Consider the following 16,735-nt stretch of genomic DNA (forward strand, 5'->3'; position numbering starts at 1 on the left):
ACTCTGTCATCACCTCCAGTTACTCCTTCATCACTCCCAAAACTCAGCATTTTTTGCCAGGGGAAGGCAAGTAAGTCTATTCCAGGGTAACCTCAGTGCCTTTAAGAAGAGCAACAAGAGGCAATAGGCAGGCAAGTCCCTGGAGAGCCATGTCATCTCTCCTGTGATAGCATCCAACCTTACTCTACCTTCCCTCCTGGCTGGCAGCAGCCTCAGAGCCCTCACCTGACCTTGAAATATATTTGTGCAGGAAGTCTTTGGAATCACATCCACAGGCTCACTGAACTTCAGCTTTTTATTTGTACTCAGAAGCTGCTGAAGAGTAAAAATGTTCAGTACGGCGAGGCAGACAGGACTGCAGCAAGCAGTACATTAGGTCAAAGGCAGAAGTAGATAATATATTCAGGTCCACTCCAGTAACAGCATTAAACAAACAACCTTTTCTGACTACAGAGACATATTCATCATATAAAAGCAAAGAATAGAAAAGCTCCAGTGGAATTGTGATCCTCTGGAAACATTTTTAGCACTGCAGGGACACTGCAGCACCCTGAGCTGATATGACAAGGTTGGGCTGCAGAGGAATGGAAATCTTACAATAAGTAACTCCAATACAGCACATTTAATGAATAAAGAGGAGTTCCTTTCCAATTCATTTATCTCAGCATAGCTGGAGCTTGAGTTTCTTCAAAATAATAAACAGTCCACAGTTATCTCCAGTATTGCAGACAGCATTATATGCATGAGGTTTCTGCTCCTTTTGTCCTCTTATCCTGATTTTCCTCCACATATATATACTCTTACCAGTCTTTTACCAATTATTGGTAAGAAAGAGGGAAGCAGGTACCTTTCTAATGTTGCTGCCAAGCAGCAGCCTGCAGGTGCTTTGACAGCTTTCCTGCACCCCTGTAACATATGCCAGTATCAGCCTATATATACCACACCCCCACAGTCTGTGCTCCCTTTTGCTAGAAGTTCCTTCAGACTGTGCTTCAGGCCCCCTTCTTCATCCAGCCTCAGATCAAAAACCAGAAACAACTGGGTGCATTTGTTCTTACCTAGGGCAAGGCAAGATCCCAAAACACCTGGGGTTCAGAGCTACCTTATACCTCACCTCATACTGCTAGGAAATGACACAATTCCGGGGACTGCTTCCCTGGTTTAGCTGTCTTTGTCAATATTATTGACTTGAGACTACAGAGATGTGTACATTGCTGTTATTGGTGTAAGCAGATACCTGCAGTAGACACACAGCAAAAAGCTCCAGGTATTCAAGTTTTTGTGAAAAGAATTCAAGGTTTTGTGGACCTTGCACAGCCTTAACACATTGGTGTCATGCAGAGCAGGCCCCACAGAGCAGCACACTGCTTGCTCTGACTCAGCCAGTGGGACTTGTCTGATTATACTGCTTTATAGTGCACGTGAGCTTTCATAAAGGCTTCATGAACTCATCCAGGAAACAGATGCAGTGTTGGCATATAACGTCTTCTGCAAGGACAACACCACAGGCAGATCAAAGCTACCCAGACACGGGGTTTTTCCTAATTATTTCTTAGCAAATGGTACTTTACCCCCATGGTAGTCACTGCTGTGTATCAACAGCTGTTATCATCTGGAGCCATAATGAAAGGTTTGGAGCTACAAGATAACAGGCCAGGCTGCAAACATAATGACGTGGTGCAGAAATCAATGAAATTTATCAGAACAGAGTACCGGCCTTATTCACTTTATTTGTTTCTTGTCAGCATCTATGAACCCTCTGTCGGCACCGAATGATTTGTTTATAACCTTTGCCTTTTATTGCTTCTCTGCAGTTATGGCATAAACATTTAGCTTACTTTATAGGAGAAAAAAACCCCTCACAAATGTCCGTCTCCTTAGACTGATTTATGGACCACAGTTTGTTCTCATGGTATTGCACAATTTTCTCCTCCCTTTTCCTTGAAACTCTCCAAAACCTAGGAGAGTCTTGCCAGACTGTCCTGCCTTTCTTGCTGGGTTTGACATTCTTCTCATTTGTCTTTCATCAAGCCAAATCCATCAGAAGGAATGTCTGCTAGAAGCTGCATATCCTAACTATTGTCTCCTCCTCCACAATCACAAAAAAACCCCCCAAAAACCCCAAAAAACCCCAAAAAACAAACAAACAAACAAACAAACAAAAAATCTCTAGAGGAATAAAATTATGAAAACACTAACCTTAGAGGCTAAAAAAATAATTATAATAATCAGAAATGAGAGAAAATTTTCAAGAAAAGCACAAAATGAGCAAAATTATTTTCACATATTGATTAAAGCTTTCCATGACCAAACTTTAGAAGTCAAATGCAAATTAGTGGGACATTTTCATCTAGCCACCTCAGTTTTCCTTTGAGCACACCATACATTTAACTTTAAAAAGTACATTTGTTGTTGTTTAGACTATAGTATAAGTCAGCCATTATTGTGGTAATGTTAAAATTACACATTAAAAGGGATAATATTAATGCTAATATTAACACAGTAATTCTAAGAAAATGTGTAAAAGCCACACTGCCTTGTAAAACAAGAATCAATTTTTATCCTGCTCTGCAAGAAACATATATTGTATATAAGTTCTTAGTAATCCCTTTACAGGGCAGGAGTGTGCATATAAAAAATATCACAAAAGATAAGAAAAATTGTTAAAAGAGCAGTGTAGTTGCATAGGTACACCTTTGTCAAGAGGCAGGCACACAAGACTGAAAATTTATTTAATATGGATACCAAAAAAGAATCAAAAAGGGATTCTACCCACAAGGAAACTTTGTTTTCTAATGCCTAAACAACCTGCAGGAGAAAGCAAAGCTGCCCTGTCTCTGATTTCAGCAACACACTCTGGGTTCGAGAGCTGAGGACTTATATCACAAAACCTCAGTCTCTGACTTCAAAATATTTAAAACCAGGTATTTATCAAAACTTCAATGGCTTCCAATAATGTTGCAGGCAGAAGAGCGATAGGTAATATTAAATCAAGCAGGACATGATCCAGGCAGTGCCACAGCATCACAACGACCCTCAGTTTTCTGATACTCCCTAGATTTATGCTATTAGTAAACCAATTTTTACTCTTAGGTAGTACACCATACTCATGGCCATATTTTTTCCCAATTCCCCTCTACCCAACAAAGATGTGTTTGGCCAAAATCAGATGGCTGTGCAGAAGAGGAACAACTGAAACAGCTCAGCAGCCTTGGCCACCTAAGCACTACTTCCACACCACTTGAAGGAAAAGGCTGCAGGCCAGATGGAAAACATGCCATGAAATGGATCCTATTTGTAGCCTGCTAGCTAGAGCCATGCTGCCCAAACTAGCCATACTCTTATAAACTAAGAAAGTTGGGCAACAGATGTACACTAGAATAGACACTACAAAATGCTCCCCAGTGCTTATTCTGCTAATTATATGGGTAACTATAATGCGTACCAATTCACCTTTTGCCTAATTTTTTTCCTGTTCTTTTTTCCCCATTATTTATTTTAGTTATTAATTTATCCAGCATGTATAGCAGCATACTCTGAATGCCTTGTGATTCAAAGAATAGAATGCTATCCACACAACAGGTGGCCAAGGATGATGAATTCTGGTCAGGGCAGCTCACTGCAGCTCTTTTAAATTGTTTAAAGTACTGCTGTGCTCTGCAAAGGCAATGTGCATTTGTATACTAAGCACACTTTGCTATCTTGCTCTGGTTCCTTTGGTTATACGAGTCCAAGGGATTGAAACCAATAAATGTTTGCACTGTGCACCCTACAGATTCACTACATGCAAACCTAAAACCTAAATAAAAAAGAAGCATGTGAGCATGTCTTTCTACTTTCCACTTTTACCAGTATTTGGTGGGTTTTTTTATACAGACATGTAAAGCAGGAAAAACCTCACACAGACCAAAGCATGGACAGGTGTGAAAGACCAGCCCCTCCCTGGGGCTATGCCCACTAAGGCACGGCACAGTCCTGCCACCAACCAACAGCCTGAGCCGGGGTCTTTCTGAGGACAATGCAGACTTGGAGACACAGCCTCCCCTGCTCCCTCCAGCAGTGTGAGCAGAAAGCTCCTGTGCTCTGTGTGCTTCCTCCACACCTTTTCCATTTGCTTTATATCCATTTGTTTTATATCCCTCGGCACCTCGCATGTTAGACTGCCACTTGTCAGCAGCAGCAAGGCTCTGCCCTTCTGGGAAACGGGTGTGTCAGGCCTTGCAGGTGGGCTTCATAGGACACAGCCAAGGACATGCTTGGTGAGCACTAACTCTGCCAACAAGGAACAAGAAAATGGAGAAGACCTCCCAGCACTGACAGCCAGTCACCCGCCAAAACTACCCATCTGACACTATCTACTTTGCACCATCTGACACTAGATGAGTCTGTGATTGATCTCCTTCCTCTCTGATATCCCTGCAGAAGAGCAGAGTCTCTGAGCTGGCAGGAGGCCACCTCATCAGCACCAGTCCTGTCCCCAGGCCCCGGTGGATGGTGGAGGATCCAAACCCAGCTCACCTGTGCTTCCAGCCAGCTTCCTCAGAAGTGCAAATCTACACGTGCAGCTGGCTCACACGCAGCCCGTGGAGAGCGGCAATAAAGCGTGACACAGTAAGACGATACTCTGCTGACTGACTGCATGCAGAAAGGGCAAAGATTGATGGTGGGAGCACTCGTGAGAACATGGTATGAGGAAAGACTAAAAATAGAGAAGCACATGTAAGTTTTATTTCCACTCTTCAACGAGTAAGGTGATCATGACAGATCTCCCTGCACTTCACACAGGGGTTTGTTAGTAAGTTAAGTTAACAGAATTCATTTAAATTTTACCTAGGAAAGTGGATTTTTTTTTTAAAAAAGGTGTTTTTTTCTATGTAGCTATTCCTGAGGGACAGATTTTCGATCATTAACTTCCTCATCTATATTATGGATGTTAAAACACTGTCCCATTTGCAGCTACTAAGGCCTGGAGGTAGTGACCCCTAGCAGATCCCCTTCACTTCATCCACACGCATGGAAAGCTACAGCGGGAATTATGTGTCAGCCAAAATTAGCAGCAAGGAATTCCTGAGTCCTAACACTTATGCCTTGCACCTTGAAAACACACACTTTCTTTGGTTTAGGCTGCCTTTGAACAGTTGTGCCCATGTAGACATGAGCACAGGCACAGTCCTATACAAAGCTGGAAATTTCTAGGGCACATCAATGTCAACAATTTCACAGTCAGGAGATCTTGTCACAGGACTTCAAGCTGTCAGAGCACAGCTAATCTCAGGAAATGAACTAAAGAATTTGCCCTGGGAAACTCTGTCAGTGAGAGGTCCCTCAACACTCTGTTGCACTGAATCCATTCATAGGGGCCCTGGGCAAAGACAACTGCCTCGCCAGCCTGCATGGCTGGGAGATAGCAGAACAGCTTCCTGCAACTGTGGGTTCCCCCTCACTGCTTCAGAGCCTGAGCCTTTAAAGCAAGCTCTGCACATCCTCTTGCCCCTGCCCCAGTGTCAGAGGATGCCTCTATCAATTTCCAGCACTGTCCCACAGCACCCTTCTAGGACTGAGGTGGGAGAAGGCACATGTACTACAATACCTACTCCACCAGTTGAGGCTCCTATATCCTTTCTTTTTGCCCAGTGTATGCTTTCTTCTTGTGTCCCGTGAGACATTTTAGCATGCCTATAAAGCTCTTTGGGGATGGTCAAAACCTGACACCAGCCAATCCAGCATTGAACTGTCAGCCTGCCTGGATGGACTGCTCTCATGGATTTTTGCTTTCTTTGTCATAGTGAATTTTTTGCTCCAATGAAATACAGTCAGAGTTTAATAATATTCCTTTGTTCAACTGCAGGAATTCCATGCTAAAATCTCCCATCTTAAAAAAACAACTTGGAAGCCATGCTGCCAATTAAATCAAACTGTAATTTGAAGAGATGCATTAAAAGCACTCAAATTGAAACTGTGATTGATGGATTGTACACAGACAAGCCCTGTAAATGGTCCATCATCTATATAGATGATTATGGGTAAATCACTGGGAAGAGAAACTCAGGTGAAACCTTACTTAGACACTTCAGCACACTAAATTATAAGATGAAAACCACTGATTAAAACCATGTCCCAGATTTATCTTCAGTTTTCAGCCGGCACCCACTGCCACATCACAGCTATGAGATTTTTTTTCCCCAGAAGCTGGCACTCAAAACTGCTGCTCAGAGGTGTGGTAAAAAGCAAATTTAGAGCACAGGTGGAGATTATGGGATTACAAATGCTATCAGTTTACTGACACGTCAATTAAGGAGTTATGTGATGCCCTCATTTAATGCCTTTCTAAAGCTAAAAGGAAACACAGAAGAAATAAGCTACAGTAATGAAAACAGCCAAATAAAAATAATTAACAGTAATTAGGATGTCAAATAGTTTGAGGTTACTAGGCAGATAAAGTGCTGTAAACATTTCTAGATCTACATCATGAGTGTCAATCATCATCATTTAATAATATCAATCTTAATCAAAAAAGTGCCAGCTGAAAGCGTTTACTAATTATAAATTTAAAAAAATTAAAGTTCATCAGGACATCTATAAATTAATTCTCACAACATACTTTAGTCTGTCTGATTATAAGCTTATTGAACTATAACCAAACAAAACATTGAGAATTGTTAAGGTATATTTGGCCCTCCAATATATGAATCATCCAGGAAAAGAACCTGAACCTTGTGGTGTAGACCCTTGCCCTGTTAAATAAACTTTTCCCCATTTGTAAGGCAAATGAATGTTAACATTTTTAAAAAGAGATTTCAATATGCTTACAAGTTAAATGAGACATTCCAGAAGAGAACTGTTTATTTTAAAACAAAAGAAAGGAAACTTAAAGAGTCTGTTTTCCAATGAATGAAAATGCAAACCCAGCAAAACAGAAGATCTGCACATCCTAAATATACATTTACCTTAACCTTAGTAACCACATGATTACCAGAGACTTCTGGATGGCTTTTCTTATTAATATACAAACAGCAATGAAATGGAACTTTATAGTGGGTGGTTTGCAAGGAAAAACTTTGTTGAAGTGTTTTATTTGCAAAATGGTCTTCTCATGAAACCAGGAAAAATAGCAGCTATGTCCACACCTTAATTTGCAGGAGTGGTAGGAGCAGAAAAGAGAGAGACTACTATGTTAAGCATTCAGGCTTAAAGGTCATGGATTACTAGAACACGGTTCACTGACAAGTAATATTTAATAATAGTGATATAACAACTTTAAAAGTAGTCAAATATTTCCATGGACCAAACTGGAAATGAGAACACAAAGAAAATTCCAGAAACTATGGCCTGGCTGGAAATGCAGAAATGTCTTTGCCTTTAAGATAGCATCTCCATATGTTGAAATTTCTTTACAGAAAATCCCAACCATTCTGCAAAAAATATATAATCTCATTAAACCATCGTAATGCTTACTGAAAATTCTGGAGGATAAGCTACACTTTCTCTCCTGCCTCTCAGCTCTCAGACCTCTTCTTCAGTTTTCCTGCCTACTCTATCAACTTTTATAGAGCTGCTGCTGCTCTGTTCTGTGGAGCACCTTATCCATGGCCAGTAAGCAACAACAAGGTGGAGGGGAGAGGTGAACAGACCTCTCTTTTGTCACTCCCTGAATCCCAGAAGGGCTCCATCCCCCTAGGCAGGAATACAACCTCCCGCTCCAGCCCCAGTGCAGACACAGGAACGACGTTTCAACCCTGGAGTCCCCTGCCCACCACCAGCACTCCTAAATGGCACACTCCATATTTAAATTACATCTTCCCCCTGCCTCCCTACTCACAGAAGAATAAAGCTTTCTGGAACAGAAGATTAACTTTCATTCTTTTATCTGTATTCATTCACATTCAGCAAGTGGGTAGGAGGTTGCAGACAGCACGGTCGAATGATTTACGCCCTGCTGCCAGAAAAGGGAGGACAAGAGCAACAGCAGCCAGGCTTTTCAGCAATTCTGTGGCTCCCTGGAAGAGCAGCAGCCCTCCCTGCTGCTTCTCTCCCACCCACAGCTTAAGAAAGGCTCACTGTACATTTATAGACAGCTCATTTATTACTGTAGTGTAACTCACCCTTCTGTGCTGTCCAAACACAGAGCCGACCTTAAAACAAACCCAAAGCTATGGCTATACATTTGTGCTGTCTTAACCTTTCCAGTCCCAGACAACCAGTGAAGCTCTGCTATCACCTGACAAAGTCTCTGTACCAGCAAGTTTCTACAATGCAGCTGTAGGATAAGAACTGGATGCAAAGTATAGGTGAAGGAAACAGAAGGCAGCAATGACATTTTATTCAGTGTCTTTCAAGTACTTGGAAAAATGTTGAATGAAAGAAATTTATGAATGTTGCCAGCAGAAATAACACTGAGGTAGTGATGATGCAGATAAGAAAAACCATCCATCAGTATATTTATGCCTGGCTTTGCGTATTTCCTGTGAAGTTAATTTACAAACAGATCCCTGGTCCTGCCGCAGCATAAGCAGAAGTTGTTGTTACACCACACAAGTTGTTTATTAGGTTACTTCTGGTTGTCCACAACACATTATATTCCTACTGTACAGCTATAAAACATCTTTTTCCAAAACCCAGAACCATTCCCATTTTGCCCAGCAAGATGTGTTGGGTTTTGCTTCTGCTTTTGTTAAGTATCATTAAAGGACACATATGATGAGGAGTTTACAGCATATGTAGCTGCAAAACATTTTTGTTTAAGATCTAGGAGTTCCAGAAACAACTGCATCTAAAACTATTTAAGACACAAACACAAAAACCAGTTTGTTTATACTTCCACTACTTTAGGTTGCTTAAGGATGTTTAATATGGCCCACATACAGGAAGGAAGAAGTCTGCAGGGAAAACTGAGCTATCCCTGGAGTGCATCAGAAGAAAAAGTCTGATTTACTTTAGGTATTTCTTTAAGGGTAGCCAGAATAGCTATTGACACTTGTTAGTAACTGACCCTGTGGTGTTCCTAACTACCTCCCTTCTCAGCAGTCTGCGCTGGTCCTGATTCATAACCAGCAACTCCAAAAACAGAACACAACACTAATGTTCTCTAATAAAGCTACTTACAAGTTAATTACAAAATAATTAAGTGGAACATTTTTCTGCTCTGATTTATATTGCTGTAACTCTCTTTAAACTTCACAAACTTCAAGAAGGCCTCTTGGACATGTACTGAGATGCTTCAGTTTCAGCTGTCATATCTCAATATTACTGAAAAAAACTTCCCTTGCTTTTAAGCCAAGCTTTCCCTAAGGAGGTCAATCAGAATTTGACACTGCTCTTTTTTCATGGATAAAAGAAAAGTAGTGACAAAGTTCAGCTCAAAAATTTAACAAATACTAATCACAGTTAAACTTATCACTGTTGCATAATCATACTACGTTTATACAAAACATAGTATTTGTTTTTCACATAATTTAAATTGTTTATCCAAATTTTCACACGCAACTTATGCCAGCAATCCAAAGGTATCTTTCTCAGGTATGCGGGTTAGCAGGCATAGAAAAAGAGGTCATGTGTAGAAATTAACTATAATGTGGGAACAAACATAATGGGATGCCTTCACTATATTGACATTCCCAGATTTTGAATCTACAAAGAATTAACTTCCAGAGCTACACTATCCAGCAAACCCAGAGCACAAGCATCTATGCTTTTACTAACACATCTCAAGTGACAGTGTGCACACTGCAGTCTTCAGAGCAGCGTTTTTAATTAACTGCTTAAAACACAGAAGGAGATATCCCCTAGCTGCAGCACTGGGAGACAGGAAACAAGGAACAATAACATCCCGACACTGACTTCCTCTCAGAAGGGTTTCCCTTAATCACTGGTGCCCCAACATGTATCTGCCTCAAACATCCAACATTTCCCCTTGCAAGGCTTGCCCCCACCCCACAAGAGGTATATAGCTTCAACAGCCTGCTGTTCAGCTCAGATGAAGCTTTCCATGCCTGAAACCTGCCTCCCTGATGAGTTGTTCTAGGAGATTTCAGCAAAGCCATTCCCCTGAGGCTTTTTGAGAAAGAATGCCCTTTTTCGCTCATGTTGAAAAATTTTGGTGACCTTTCCCTGGGAAGACAAGCACCCCCAGGCTGACTAGCAGGGACATGAACCATATCCTCATGTCTCAGGGAGAGACAGCAACAGATTCAAGCATAATGGAGACTTTGTTTCTGAGAGTATGCCTTTTGCTGCCTTAATGTAAATTCCCGTATTTTTGACCATACTGGGGTGGGGGGAAGAGAAAGAAACTCTCCAAATTCACATATCCTCAACGGGAACTTGTAGCAATATTCCTTTGCAAGGTTCAGCTCAGGCTTCACAAGGCTTTAACCCACAACTGCCATTCTCAGGTGCTGCCAGCAACATCTGGCTCAGACCTGATCCTCTGAGGCAAGAGCATGGAGAAGATTGTTCCTATGTCTCAGGAACTCTCTGCAAACCACACACAATATAGAAAAGCATGCTGTGCAATTTCAGAGCAGAGGAGACATAAAGGAGTACTACAGAAAGATGGGAAGGACAAAATGGGAACCAAGGAAAGCTTGGCGGACACCTCTCTTAACTTCTGTGTACTTAAGAGGGCAGAAAAATAAGGAATGGTGATGGAAATGTTGTCAGGCCTGCTGGGAGAACTATGGAGACTGCTCTGGAATCAGCAGAGAGGAAGAACATAAGAAAGATTAATACTAAAAAGCAAAAGATCACATAAGGAAATGAGACAACGCACTGATGAGATGCAGATGGGATTTACTGAGGGAAGACATAGGACAGCGAGAGCAAGATCATGGGCAGGAGACTGAGCAGAGGGGAATGGGACATTTTCAAATGAGGAGACTAAAGTATAAAAGGAGGGGGTGGACAAAAGATCTGAAGAGGAGATAGGACAAAGACTTCAACTCAGTGGAGATGGTTTAAAAAAAAAGGTCACTTTTGGTATTAAAGGGTAGAGGAATTAATTCACATAAATGAAGTCACCCAGATTTCAGATGGAGTTCAAGATTTCTGAAGTTCAACCTCTGTTTACATCAAATATATGTGAAAAACACTGACAATGCACACTTTAGTCCCCTCTAGTCATTCTATAGATACCAGCGATCTTTTACTTATATTATTATACTGATAGGAGTGCAGATGCAAATGTTGTAATAGTGCATTTGTGCTATTCTTTCATTTTGCAAAGGTAAAACAGAAATGTCAATGTCTTTCTACAGTTACAAGCATTTATATACATTATGAATGGGGGCTTCTGACTCCTATGAACTGCAAGGGCAAAACACAGATTTTTTTGTAACTTCAGGAACAGCATTTTACTCAGGGGAAAAAAAAATCACTTCAGTAAGTGACTCTAACTGAAATTTAGGTCTATTCCAACTGCATTACTACTTGAAAAAGTCAGGCTAGGTCCTGAAAAGGTCAGTGAGTACTGCCCTGGCCAGTACACCTGTCATCATGACACAAGCAGGAAGCAGAGGTATCCAATTTCTCATCACAAACTTGCTCAAAACAAGCTTCAAGCTGCACTCATTCAAAATTGTAATTATCCTTAACAGATCATCTGATAAAACATACCAAATGGTGGAAAAGTTCACTCCATCCTTGTTGCAATGCCTGCCTGTGCAAGAATCGCAGCAGTGTGCCTCAAAACAATCCTAACCAAACTGTCCTTCCAGGTCACAGGCAAAACGGCTGTACTGTCTAGAAAAGCAGTTGTTTTTTAACACTTATCCTGGAGCAAAGGTGCCAAATAGCACCTGTATGGCCTCCTTTCACTCATCCTAAGCCTGCCAAATACTTCTTGTCAGCAGTTGGAAAGAAAATTGGAAAACCTCAGCAGCTCTCCAGGATCATTTAAAAATCACATTAACCACATCCCATGAAGTCTAGATTTACTTCTGTCTACCAACGTGGCACTGTTAAGATCACTGGATACTCAAAAGGCAACAGAAGTTATGATTTTTTACTTTATTTATTTACTTACCTATGACCTAACAGCATTAGGTCAATACAAGCATAAAAAAGGACAAAACTCTATTTTGCCCCATTCCTCCATAGTATTTTACTTCAGGCATGACGATTCCATGTTCTAAGGACAACATAGGTTGGAAAGGACACTGCCCAAAATACAGCGCTAGGCTAACTCTTAACAAGCTGACTTTTGATATTATGACTAGTACCAGGATCCTACATGCAATTTCACAATCATCCACGTTAATAGGTCATTTGTGCTCAGGTAGTTCCTGGCACTCTAAAGACAAGAAGATAATCAAGAACGGTCATCAGGTATTCACCAAGGGAAAGTTGACCAGTCTGATAACCTTTTAACGATGAAATGACTGGCTTGGTAGATGAATGGAAAGCAGTGGATATTGTCTACCTTGACTTCAGGAAGGCTTTTAACTCCCTTAAGATCCTCATGCACAAATTGAAGGAGTAGGAGTTGGATAAGCACACAGTAAGTTTGACTGAGAACTGGCTGAACCAACAGGACCCGAGGGTGGTGATCACAGGCACAAAATCTAGCTGGAGACCAGTGACTATTGACATACCCTAGGAGCTAATACTGGGTTCCATCCTGGTTTTTATGCATTCATTAATGATCTGCCTAATGGGAAAGAGTGTGGATATATATAAAAAGAAATTATCAAGAGAAATAAAAAAAAAAATAGTTCCCACCTCCTAAAAGCCAAACAAATAGAGCACCCTCACCTGAGGAACGGGAAAAAAAAAATGCAAATTTGCTTTGTATTTTTATGCCAGAAATGTAGAGAATGTGCGTTTTGACAGCCGCTCAGTTCCAGCCATGAAACCTGTTTCAAAGTCCTGGAAACAACAGTGAGAATATTTTTTTAAAGTATGTTTCTACTGCCTACAGAGAATGCAGCATCAGCAAATCCTCTCTACTAGAGGACAAAAAACATTATACTACATCTCTACTGATAGTTCTCAGATGGGGGTAGAAGGTGATTAAAATAGCACCTACTGATTTTCCCCTTTTTGTTCTTATGCTGCCCTCACTCTGACACCTCTTCAACTTTTAGCTCCTTGTATGTGGGTTGCCCCTCTTTCTCCCTTCATCAGCCAAAAAAAACCCCACCCTGAAACAAAAAAACCCAGCCCTCCTTACTACTTTTAGACTGTGTACATAAGCTTCTGGGGGTCCTGGTGGACAACAAGCTGTCCATGAGCTAGCAGTGCATTAGGGGTGCATTAGGAAGAGCACTGGCAGCTGGTAAAGGGACATGATCTTGCCCCTCAACTCAGCCCTGGTGAGGCCTCATCTGGAGAGCTGTGTCTAGTCCTGGGCTCCTCAGCACCAGAGACATGGAGCTCCTGGAATGGGTCCAGTGGAGGGCAATGAATATGATTAGGGCACTGGGGCATCTCTCTTATGAGGAAATGCTGAAAGAGTTGTGCCTATTCAGCCTTGAGAAGAGGGGACAGAGAGAAATTTTATTAATGAAGCACCTGAAGGAAGGGTGTCAAGAGGATCCAGGCTCTTTGTGGTGCCAAGCATAGGGTGAGAGACAATAGAATCTCCTGATGCACAGGAAATTCTACCTGAACACGAGGAAGGGTGACTGAGCATTGGAATAGATTGTCCAGAGAGGTTGTGTAGTCTCCCTCACTAGAAGTATTCAAGAACCATCTATCTGGACACAATCCTGTGCCATATGCTCCAAGACAACCCTGCTTGAGGAGGGAGGTTGGACCAGACGACCCCACCAGTGGTTCCGTATTGACCATCAGCTGCAAATTTGCTCAAGAGCTCCAGTTCCATCCAATCTCATACTTAAACTTTCCACTTCCTGGGTTTTCCCTCATTTCCTCACATTGTTTTCCCTGTAATTGTTTTCTCTCTCTCCACTTAACGCCGATTCACTTGCTTATGCTTTACTCCACCAGTTCCCACCTTCATGTATCTCTTCAGTTCCCACATACTTCTTGGGCAGCAGTTGCCCTTTGACCTCTCTCCAGATCCCCTTTTCCCATTCTCGTCCAATTTCCTAACCAGCTGCCAAATCTGACCCATATTTATCTGGAAAATAAGACAAATCAAGCTTCTTCCCTTCATCTTAGTTTGGCTCAGCACCAGTTATCTGCCTGCCAGACTAAATGGCCTCAAATCACAGGGGCCCAGATAATCAAATTCTATAAGGCTACAGCACTCCTCCAGATCTCTGTGGAGTCTTCCCGATTTTCTCACAATCCTCATCCTTGCTTGGGTAATTACTGCAGCATTGCTAAGGTAACTTGAGGAGAAAGGAATCCTTAGAAACTTTTGAAATGGCCCCTTCTGAAGAAGTTTGCTCCCAGTCACACCTCCCTCCCCTGAAACCAAGAGAAGAACATTCTGCACAGATGAGGCAGCTGGTTCCCCACTGTCTTCACCACTTTGCTGCCCCTTTGAAGCCCTTGCATCCTCAGCACCTACCAAAGAAAAGCTCCACTGCCAACCACTCCATGCCTCAAATACGCTGTCTAGTTTCACACAAAGCTTTCTAGATTCATTATTAGTTGCTGCAGGAAATAGGTTTGAGCATTTCACAGGTTCACAATTCCTTCAGTTCTTCCAAAACTAAAAATGCATTTGTTGTATTTATTCTACATCTACTGTAGTGATGCTTGAAGTATTTTCTAGAAAGCATTTACTGGTATTCCTGCTTGTAATTGGAAAATCTGTTACAAGGTATTAATTTTAGTTTTCAGTTTCTCAAGTTGTACAGTTCACAGCATAGGAGGATGAGTGAGGGCTAAGGTTTCTAAAGCCATGGAAGTCATGCCTAGTGAGTGGTTACTATTCACAGAAGCTGACTTGGTTCTGCAACATCTGACAACCTTAAACACTCCAAAAGAAAACTCGGGCAACAGTTGAATGTAGCAAAACAGCACCAGATATGGAAACCAGTGAAATCTTGCAGAAACAGCAACCTTTCTCAGAACTTTGCAGGGTGGGGTACTGGTGTTTAATCACAACACGCATTTGAGTTATCAAAGCCTTCACATTTTTCCCATGCTATTGTGGGACCATGCAGATTAAAGCCGCAGGTGGGGACAGTGTCTCCAGCTGGCTGATATTTCCTATCTCAGATGAGCACATACACCTACCTGAAGCTCTAAGTCCTACAAACAGCACGCTAAGCACTTCTTCGTGTGTTAAACATGTAGGCTACAAACAGTAGCCAAGGGACTCAACTGTCATCCTCAAAAATGCAAAGCAGAATGATGCTGATGGCACAGACACAAGTACAGAGTGAAAAGAACAATCCATAGTAGGACTCATCCATATTTTTCCCTGTACTAGAAAGAAGAAATGAAAGGTACTGTTAGGCTAGGGATTGGACAAAAGCTCTACTGCTGTTAATAAATGCTATGCCCATTCAGAATAAGTATTAAAGAAAACACAATTCCTTCATATTACAGCCAAACAACAGTATTTTCCAGTAGATACATATGTCATATTCAATACTACAAGCCAAGGACAGAGACAGAACAGACTGCAGCTGTGAGTTGTATGAAAGAGACATGGGAAAAAGGAGGAAAGAACTTGCAGAACTAGGGGAGAGCTGGGAAAAAAATCAGTAAGACCCTTCAGATAAAGCATATAAAGAGGAAGTTAAAGCTGTCTTGCTTCTTGCTATATATTCTTGGACACAGAGCAATCTAATTTTTTTTTTTTTTGTAAATATAAAAATATAAGATCTTTTACTGCAAAACTTTTATCACTCTTTGTTCACTCTTTGCTGCCAGCCGTAGTATGGTTTTTTCTGTTATTTCTTCATGAACACATAGTAACATCTTAGATTTATCTAATCAAATAAAAACTATAAACACACTCTTAAACAACGATGTTACACTAACTTATAAAGACCAGCAAATGCCAGTTCCATTGTCAGGTCCATCTGTCCCACTGTGAAATCAAACAGTGTAAAAATGTCATTATGGAACAGTTAACATTGTCTTAACCAAGCCCCATACCTTGACAATGCTTTTCAGATCCTGCACATACATCCTCTCTGTCTCCAGAATCTCTTGGACGACTCTGTCTACGTAGAGGAGCTTCGGACTGGTGGGCTCTGTGACCAGGGACATCGCACAGTTTTTGCCTGCTCCTTTTGGTTCTGCTTTCCTTGGCATGCTTGGCCTTTTCTCAAGGCTTTCCCCAGGATCCTCTTGCTCCACAGCAGAGTTTTTGTGTGTCTTGCTGCTGGAAAATCGCCTCGCTGGGACCAGTTCTAGCTTGATGGCACCTGTTTCTTTATCCTGGTTAAACAAACCCAAGTGGCTGTTTGAAACCAAGGTCATTCTGCTTCCAAAGGAGCAGTGGCTGTCCCTGGAGGATGCAGAGGAGGAAGTGGAACTAAAGCTGACAGGACGGTCACTGTCTGACAGGTCCATGGTGGTTTTTTCACAGTAGTGGAATGATCTGCTCTCCTTGTGCAAATCTTCCTCCTTCTTTTTGGAGTCAAGGGCCTCTGTCACAGATGGTACAACATCAAGAGGTAAGTGGAAGTCATCTAAACAAACAAACACACAAACAGAAAAAGTGGGTTTATTGTTGCTGCTCCATGTAATGCAGAAGTTGATGGCAGGTACTTTCAAAGCTTTTTGCACAGAAAGCTGCCAAAACTATTTAAACCAAAAGACAATCAGAACAACATGGTTTGGGGGTCACTGTAACTCGAATGCTTTTTAG

The 16,735-nt window shown here is 41.6% G+C and overlaps 1 protein-coding gene across 3 annotated transcripts in view; it reads right to left on the reverse strand.

The window, feature by feature from the left end:
* The window catches only part of PLEKHG1 (pleckstrin homology and RhoGEF domain containing G1), a 123,859-nt gene that overhangs the window by 29,003 nt on the left and 78,121 nt on the right, over positions 1-16,735 (reverse strand). For all 3 annotated transcript variants that reach the window (XM_083858192.1, XM_083858193.1, XM_083858194.1), the window contains one exon: positions 16,018-16,556. In XM_083858192.1, coding sequence (XP_083714318.1) covers positions 16,018-16,556 — 539 coding nt within the window. The remainder of the gene's footprint in view (positions 1-16,017; positions 16,557-16,735) is intronic.

Source organism: Zosterops lateralis (assembly GCF_965231275.1).
Source record: "Zosterops lateralis genome assembly, chromosome: 3".
NCBI lineage: Eukaryota > Metazoa > Chordata > Aves > Passeriformes > Zosteropidae > Zosterops > Zosterops lateralis.